This window comes from Primulina tabacum, chromosome 4, assembly GCF_025594145.1.
Source record: "Primulina tabacum isolate GXHZ01 chromosome 4, ASM2559414v2, whole genome shotgun sequence".
NCBI lineage: Eukaryota > Viridiplantae > Streptophyta > Magnoliopsida > Lamiales > Gesneriaceae > Primulina > Primulina tabacum.
In genome coordinates, this window is record NC_134553.1 from 41,523,454 (window position 1) to 41,532,800 (window position 9,347).

Below are 9,347 nucleotides of genomic sequence, written 5' to 3' on the forward strand. Positions count from 1 at the left end.
AACAGCTCAAGCACCACGGTTCGATCGCCCCATCAAGTAGGGACAATTATTGTACCCAACAGAAATAAATCACAATTTTTCACATATCTTATCCAAATAATTTAAACATGAAAAATATCCATGATTTTGGAAAAATAATATTTCAATCTATCAAAAATTTTAAAGAATCAAAATTTTAAAAAATTGTACAAGCCAAACAAGCCCTAAAATTTCGAAATTAAATACCTTTAGTCCTAAATCCAATTTGCAACGCTGCCACCTTCTTCGACGAAATCACCGGCCATTGACCATCTCTCATCGACAACCAACCAATTTTTGACCATTCCATGCACCCGAGAAATTCCTGCAACTAGCTGAAAAATTGAAAAATCATCCCAAAATAGCGTAGAACCAGCGATCTGATTATTCCAAATTCCGACCAGATTACGCGATTCACGGTCGTTTGTTAGTGTCATCGTGATGGGAACATCCTGACGATGCTTTCCCTTCCATAGCCGCTCCATGAATAGTCGGAGATTGCTCGGATTCTGGGCCAATTTGGAAAGAAAATTGCATAATCTGAAGATGTGGTTCTCCGGCCTCCTCCTCGTCTTAATACTTCGACCAGTGGTGCAGTTTTGGTCGCCTTGACGTATGCTATCAGCCGGAGCTAGATTTTGTACGGGGACGATTTTGGTAATTTGAAAACTAGGGTTTTTTTTTTGTCACTTTTTGGTTTAATTTCGAAAATTGTACAAAAAATAAAATATTTGATTTTCAAAAAAAAAATTGCTTATTCGTATCAAGAAGAAATGGAATTTCCTCTGACACCAAATGTAAGAACTTTATTCATGTTTCAAACTTAATAACATGATCCTCAATGCGAAAAATAAAACGAATATTATATTCATTCATTAAAAAGGAAGAATGCCTTGAATACCTCCGTTGAATTTCTTCAAGTTCTTTGAGAGTCTTCTAAGCGTTCCAACCTCACAATTCATGGTGTTGTGTAACTTTTGATGTGTATACTTAGGGACCTGAAACGTCACTATTTATAGATGTTCTCTAGCCATCACAAAGAAAGTTGAGATTTGACGAATCTTGATGATGTTTATTCGGAATATGGTAAATAAATCTCAAGATATGTATCATATTAATACATAATATTTTTTATTTTATTCATTTGAATATGAGACGTCTCTCATATTTACTCTTAATAAAATATTTTGATTATAAATTATTTTATGGACTTAAATAAAATAATCTTACACTTCGATCATGCTTCCAATATGGCTAGTTATTGCTTCTCAATAATGAACCTTTTAATAGTCATATGAATTTGTGACTCAAAGATGAAATGACCTTGACACGTACAATTCAAATATTTTAAAATGTGTAACATTTCGGGTACCTTACCTTTTTTTCCTTTCAAACAATTGATATCATTAAAGCAATCCCCACATGGACACACTTCAAATCCATGGAGAATTGAGAAGTAGAACGTCGAGGGTCACTACAAGAAAAACGCAATACGATAACGGATAGCTTTTTTAAAATTGTTGTAACTGAGGGTGTTGTTTAAAGTGCGTTCAACGACAATGGTTTAAAACTGTTGTTGTAGCTATCATTTGCGACGGATTATTGAATTCGCGACGGATTTTACCGACATTATGAAAAATCGTCGCTAATTATAAACCGTCGCTAAAATTAGCAACGGTTTCCATAGAGTCCGTCGCTACTTTTAGCGACGGTTTAGCGACGACTTTGATAAAATCATCGCTAAATATAGCAACGGTTTAAAAAAAATCGTTGTTGTTTGTCTAAAAAATACGCTAATCGACAACAGTTTTCTAAAATCGTTGTCGATTGTCCAAAAAAACACGCTAATAGACCGTTGTCTTTGACCCTAAACAAACGCTCAAAGACAAGGGTTTTTAGAAAACCGTTGTCTTTGACCCCAAAAAAATGCTGAAAGACCACGGTTTTTAGAAAACCGATGTCTTTTGCTCAAAATAACACACGTAAGACAACGATTTTAGAAAAAATCGTTGTTAAAAAGTATACGACAAAGGTTTTAGTGAAAAATCGTTATCGTAGGTGCGTTGTTGTATGTCAAAGTTCTTGTAGTGGGTGAATATAATTTAATTGGATCACAGATCCGACCCGTAATGTCCAACAGTATGATTGACATTATGGAGAATTTGTTTCGTTCATTTAAGAAGATAGGTAAAGATACAAATTTTAACCAACACAATAAATGCCATTTTGTTAAGTAAACAATTATATATAAAAAAATCTATTAGATATATAAAAGTGCATATTGAAGCCGGTGATCTCTATATATACCTAACTATATACACACACACACATTTATATATATAATTCGAACACAAGGATTCGAAACAAACACATCGATGTATAGGTTCTTCCGATTCCCCTAATTTGATCGAAATCAAACAAAATTATTGGACAAAATAAATATAAACACAAATCTGATTAAAATTTAATTCACAAGTACACAAATTTACAAAATGAAAATTGACAAATGAGTTATTGAATAAACTTTTTGTAAAAAGGAGACATGCATGTTAGTCCTTTGGCCTAGTCAGTTAATATTCAATAAAAACAATAAAACCCTTATCCATGCACGTTAGGGGAAAAATAATATAATTATAAAAAAACTAAAATAAAATAATAATAAAATAAAGTCATATCCAGCTGTCCACGTGTCATCACATGATCCAATCATCCGACAAAAAAAGTGTCCCCCCACCCCCCCACTACCACATTAGATTGGAAAGACAGACATATCACGTGATCCCATGCACCCATTAAGAAGACCATTATTCCTCCTCCACTACTGCGGCGGTCCGGTGGGGCTGGAGTCGTTGCCCATCTTCTTCATGCTCTGTTCATGATATATTTTTCTCAGTCTCTCTATCTCCTTCTTCAGTGCCTCTTGATGAGCTGCCATTATTATCATGAAATCAATCAACTAGAGACATTTATTATGGTTTATTTATTTGTTATTTCTTATACAAACAAAGTTTTTTTTTTTTAAATATATAAACATTACCATCTTTAAAAATTTTGTCTTGAGCCAATGCTGCTATCCGCTGCTTAAGTGCGCTATTATCCACATTGAGAAGGAGCCTCTGATGGTCCAAAAATGCAACCTTTGGGGACAATGCCGACACTTCGGTCTGCGTATTTCCGTTTTACGAATTATGTAATCAAAATCAATTTTTGTACATTAAAAAAGAGATGTATGAACCTGCAATGTTGTTACACTCCTTTCAAGCTCAGAAATGTATTGCAATTTCCTCACTCTTGACCTTTGAGCTGATTGCCGGTTAGCCAAGATTCTGATTAAGATTAATGTAGATGAAATAAATAAATAAATATAAAGTTAAAATTTAATCTTCAAAATGGATTAATAATGAAATTAATTAAGGATGTTAAATTCCAATATTTTTATTTGAATAAAAAATGGATTATAATGAAATTAAGGAACTTAAATTTGATAAGTAATAAATGATGTTTGTAGAAAGGTAGTGAGTGCATGGAGAAATCAAAGTAACTATTTTTTCACCTCTTGATTCTTTTGGGATCAGCGTTGTTTCCGTTCCCAGATGCGCTGTCACAGGATTTACCAGGCGGCGGCGCCTCCTTCTGTGGTTTAAAGCATGAATTATCCTCTTCCCCGGGCTCATTCTTTGGCTGCAAACGGTGGATCTCCCGAGGGGTTTCCTTGGCTTCGTTTTCGCTGTTCTGACCCGACGGCGTCGACGCATCAGAGTGAGATCCCGAGGCAGGACCCGCGGCCTCGACATCATCGGAAAACATGCTCCGGAGCTGTTCGTCATCCAGCTTCTCGAACCTGTCGTTATTATTCGTGGCGTTGGAGCTATGGGTCTCCTCCAAAAACGGAGGAGCCTCCACGAATGCAATGGGGTCGCTCACTGTTCTCCTGTGGGCGTTGCGGCGGGTGGTGGAGAAGTCGAGGAAATCATCCACCCAAGAACTGTGCGCCACGGCAGAGGTGGGCAGCGGGGGCATCACTTGGAAGGAAAACGGCGGCCAATTCTGAGACATTGCGATAGGAGCTTTGGGCGGTAGTTGTTCCATGCATTAACTAATACAAATTAGCAATAAGACCAACAGCAATTAAGGCAAGATATGTACAAGATTGAGCAAAATACTTTCAATGTTTAGGGAAATTTTGAGTGGTGTTCATGTTTAGGGACAAATGTGCAGAATGATCTATCTATATATATAAGGGTGTACTTGCCAGTTGCTACGGCCCATTCGTTAAATGGCGCACCAGCGTCCCAATAAAAGTACTATGTTCCGAGTTCGAATCTCAAACTTATAATCTCAGTAAATATTTACAGTTGTTTCTCGACAAAAACTTATTCTAAAAAACAAAATTAAGATTATTTTTATATTTAATAATGTTCCGAATTTAGGATAAAAATACAGAAAACTTGATTGTCTTTTCGAATTATTATTCAAATAGACCTATCGGATTAGACAACTTAAAATGTTTGATAACTGTCTATATTAATTATGTCGAAATTATGATTTTAAGTCTTGTGTTATTTTATTATATTTAGTTCATACTACTGTCATATCGTATTTAATAAAATATAAATTTTTTATATAAATAAAACTAATTTTTCCAACTTTATAAAAAAGTGTCATCGAAAATTCGGTATGTTGATTGTCTGTAAACTAATATTAGTATTACGTATCTTAATTAGAACTTCGGAGAAATGTAGTGATGCTATCCTTTAATTTTGCTAACATATATTCCCAGATTTGATTTTTATTTTTTTAAAATTTTGATAGAAAAAATAACATATGATTTTTATATATCTTTTCTATTTTTTTATTAGTAACTGTTTCACTCAGTCGAAATAAAGAAGTCAATTTAACAGTAAAAAGTTATAATCTTCATTTAAGCACTATCTCAAATGATATAAATATTTTTTATAATAATATTTATAATCAAATATATTAATTATATTATATAAAAAAATATAATAATTATTCAAAGGCTAATACTTGCTAATTTTAATAGTTAATTATGTAAAATAACAATTCTTGCATGGTAAAATACTAGTATGTATGTATAAAGGCAGGACCAAGCTAGTCTGATTGGCTTATCATCTTTCTTTAATCGTAAATTTTAATATAAAATATATTTCAAAAAATTTAATATAAAATCTAATTTTTCATAATGAAACTTTAATTTTTTTTCCCTCAAATCGTTTGTCCTTAATTATGTGTAGACATATGTAAGCAACATCAGAGAACATGGGATCATGAGGTTTGGTTTTGGATATGTTAATTAATATTTTGTTTTTTCATTGTTGCTCAATTTGAGGTCCAAAGCTTTGAGAGTTAAAATGATAGCGTGCAATTAAAAAATATTAAAATGATTTTTAGTTGTTGAGTGTTAAACTACATTTGTTATTATGTACTTGTGAAAATAAATAAATAAATATATATACTACGTATAAGATTTTGATAACATGTCCACCACTCATTTCTGTGCCCACCACTGAGATGACACTCACCTGTTGGACGTAATGAATCATATCAAATTGTATACAAAGTAAACAAGTGGGATCAAAATGATTTTAGCCTCTGATATATAATAGTGACCAAAATTATAATTAATCCCAAATTTCCTAGTCTCTAGTTTGATGTTGGCCAAACCCATGAAGTATCATGAGAATTAAAAAATAATAGATATAATTCTATCTTAAGAGAATATATATTCATGGCCACCATGTTAATTCTCAAAGTATAAAATGTCATGGTCAAAGAAAATTATAGAAAAAAACTCCATAGATCAATTTGTTGGATGGATCTCTGACATGATTCGACTCAACTATTGAAAAAGTATAACTTTGTAAGATAAAAATATTAATTTTTATGAAATTATAAATTAAATCAATCAATCTACGAGAGACTTATTTAAGAAAATTTGATATAATTAATATATATTTTTAAAATAATAGAGGTCAAATCTACTATTTTTTTTATAATTAGGTGGTCCCAAAGGTAATAAGTTGAGAAAAAAAGTTAGAGCTTGTTTGAAGATAATAGGTCACATGGGGAGTGGGGGGAATAGCACAGCACAGCTAGCAACAGCTGGTGTGGACTCAACGGTTTCAGTGGAAAGTAGAAATAGTTTAATTGCTGGGGAATCAGCCACCACGTGCCCATGTGGCTTTTCCTGCCACGTCACTCGACCCGATCGACTTCAATTATTATTTTAATCAACTTTTATAAATTATTATTCAATTTTTCCTTTACATTATATATATATATATCAGTTTAGTCCCTCTTTGTTTTGTGATTTCAGATATTTAATACAAATATGTGAGGGTTGCAAGTCCAGATTTTGTACGGAAAATTATGATCATAAGCTATGAATTGTGGTTGGTCATGGACTCATGGTACAATATAACACATCCCGGTCGATGATGCCATACTTTACGTGGTGTTAGATAAATACTACCATAAATTTGTCGATGAAATATCTAAATGTGGGATTTGTAATGTTATAAAGAGATCGAACGACATTTCCAGCTATAGATTCATGATGGTCGTCTTTTTTCGAATACTTGATTCAAATATCTGAATCACAAATCAATTTCAAGTGTATATTGAATTTCCTTATAGTTGATCGAATAAATCATTCATTCTTGGAAACACTTTATGTAAATGTCGGTAATTTATGGATAACCCTATTGTCATATCTTTTTTCCGGAAAAGAGTATACGCGCTCGGCACCTTCTATGTTGATTCGCTAGGGTGTAGGTATTCTTTGTTAGGTAATTCTTGATATTGGGTCTTTAGCTCTTAGAGGTGTGTTGGGTGAGTTGAGTCGGCTTGATCAATAGTACTATTCAAAAATTTTTCAACCCGAACTCTGCCAACTAAAGCTCTTACTGCTGCTGTTGTTGTTACAAATGTCTCAACTACTGCTGCTGTTGAGACAATATCTGAAAGGACTACTGAACAAATAAGCAACGATGTCATGTCATTATTTGCTAAAATATTCTCAGGATTTATGAAGAAGAGCCACAAAACCTATCACGATCCCATTGAAACTTCAAGAAGGAGTCACCATCTGGTGATATGATCTGTTTCAATTGGAAAGACTGGTCATTTCATTTTAAACTATCCTAAGCTCAAGAAGGATGATTACAAGAAAAAATAACATAAACGAAATGGCAAGAATTCCTAAAAAGATCGCAAAGCAATGATTTCTAAGGAAATAAAAGCAAGTGGATATATTTTATTTTTGGATGTTCTAAATCAGAAAGTCAATCGAGTCACAGTGATGCTGAAGAAGTTCAGTGTCTCATGACAGATATTGATTCAACCGCGGCAGTTGGTGAGGCATTTGATTTCAACTCCGAAGGATTTACATGTGATAATCTTGTTCAAGCACTACATGACATGGTTAAGGATTACTCAAAGCTATCTCAATCATTCGAAGAAGTCAAAACTGAAAAAACCAAACCTTAACTGATCAAGTAAAAAAGTCAAATTATCTACAAGAAGACAGTTCTAATGATCTTAAAGCTGAGGTGATTAAGTTAAAGATTGAAAATAAAAGAGTGAATGATGATTAACAGGCACTACTAATTGAAAATCAGAAGTTGTTGCTAACTGTTAAATGCATGTAATAAATCTTATGTTTCATTAGTAAAGATGCAAGAGCTACAAAAGCAATCCAGAGACAAAAATGTTCTTGGATTCAGTAGTCATGAAAGCAATTCTGAAACCAGTACTAAGTCGAAACTGAATATATGCAGAGAGAAATATATCCACTTTGTTAAATCTAGTACGACATATTAAAACAATGAACTTAATGTTCAATTTGAGAAACTGATGAAACTTAAAATTAATAATTTATTATATGTTAAAACCTATATTTTAAAATTTAAGTTTCATTAAATTTATAAAATTATGTTATTTTAGTATTGTTTGTTTATATTTAAGTGTCTTACTAAATATGTTTTATTTTCAGGTTTTCTACGTGTTGGTAAAATAATGATAACTCAAGCTACAAAATTCAAATGGAGGTGATTCAAATATGTTTGGAATCCTTGAGAAATTATCTACAACTTTGCAGAAGACATGATTGCCTAAAAAGTTCATGAAGATGATCAAATTGTGCAAATATCAAAAGGAGGACATATTTACTTTTACTATGACCAGCTTATAGCAAAAAATCATAAATAATTCAATATTTAACCAAATGAGGTGAACCAGGTGGCCAAATTCATCTACAGACAATTTCCTACATGTTTTTTATTTTGAGCCAAGTCAAATTCGGTGCTTAAAGTCGTGGAACATAGCATTGAAAGAAGGGCCATTGAATTGAAGTTTGAGGAGACAAAAACTACTATTACAACTACATGGCATTATTAAAATTTTTGATCTTTTCTCTCATTTGGCCTATAAATAGAGGCATTGTGCTAGCTTGAGAATCATTCTATCTCATTGTAAAATATAGTGTGAGTGTGTATCAAAGTTCTAAGTTCCAATATTTTTCTTTCATTTTCTTAACTATGAGTGATGATTTTAGTGTTGATCAAAAGTAAGCTCATGGAAAGCTAATCTATTATGTCAAGGTGAAGAGGATGAATTTTTGGTGAAGTAAGATTGTTTATATTTTGTATATTCTTTCTTTATTTCATTTCATTTAGCTAATTTCTTTTTATTGTAGGTATAAAAATGAATTATTTTTTGTTATCAATTTACATCAAATGCTTGATACCATTGAAGTGCTTATCTTGATTTGTTGTTTAATTTTGATACAATAAATATTTCATCAATTATTATTATTGTTATATTATATATATGTGTATATATATATATATTTATATAATTATATCATATATTTCATTTAGACGATAGCGTGGCTCTGCCGGTTGTTCTAAATGCAATATTATGATTTAATACTAACATCTAACAATTTAACATTTACTTTATCGCAACTAACTTTTATTTTTCGCATCTAACTTTTACTTTACTGCAACTAACTTTTACTTTATCGCAACTAACTTTTACTTTTTTGCATTTAACTTTTACTTTTTTGTATTTAACTTTTACTTTCCCGCAACTAACTTTTACTTTATCGCAACTAACTTATTAAATCCTATATTTCATTTAGGCAATAGCGTGGCTCTGCCGGTTGTTCTAAATGAAATATAATGATTTAATTTAACATTTACTTTATGCAATTATATATTTATATAGTTATATATATAATCATAGGTACCATATATAAAATATCGGTTAATTCGGTATTTTCTATAGTGGGAACTATATTATATTAT

At 31.9% G+C, this 9,347-nt stretch overlaps 1 protein-coding gene across 1 annotated transcript; it reads right to left on the minus strand.

The window, feature by feature from the left end:
• Positions 1 to 2,455: 2,455 nt before the first annotated feature.
• LOC142543275 (basic leucine zipper 34-like) lies at positions 2,456 to 4,272 on the minus strand. The gene is made up of 4 exons (XM_075650438.1): positions 3,572 to 4,272; positions 3,254 to 3,344; positions 3,056 to 3,182; positions 2,456 to 2,946 (listed from the first exon to the last, which is right to left on the minus strand). The coding sequence occupies exons 1-4, from the start codon at positions 4,105 to 4,107 to the stop codon at positions 2,837 to 2,839; spliced, it is 864 nt and encodes a 287-aa protein (XP_075506553.1). The 5' UTR covers positions 4,108 to 4,272; the 3' UTR covers positions 2,456 to 2,836.
• Between the last annotated feature and the right edge of the window lie 5,075 nt (positions 4,273 to 9,347).

Bases quoted from the DNA above. Each gene is read 5' to 3' on its own strand.
- LOC142543275 (XM_075650438.1), bottom strand. From the start codon at position 4,107: ATGGAACAACTACCGCCCAAAGCTCCTATCGCAATGTCTCAGAATTGG. The intron at 3,183-3,253 runs GTTCATACATCT...GGAAATACGCAG, and splicing joins GGAGTGTAACAACATTGCAG to ACCGAAGTGTCGGCATTGTC. The intron at 2,947-3,055 runs GTAATGTTTATA...TAATAATGGCAG, and splicing joins AGACAAAATTTTTAAAGATG to CTCATCAAGAGGCACTGAAG.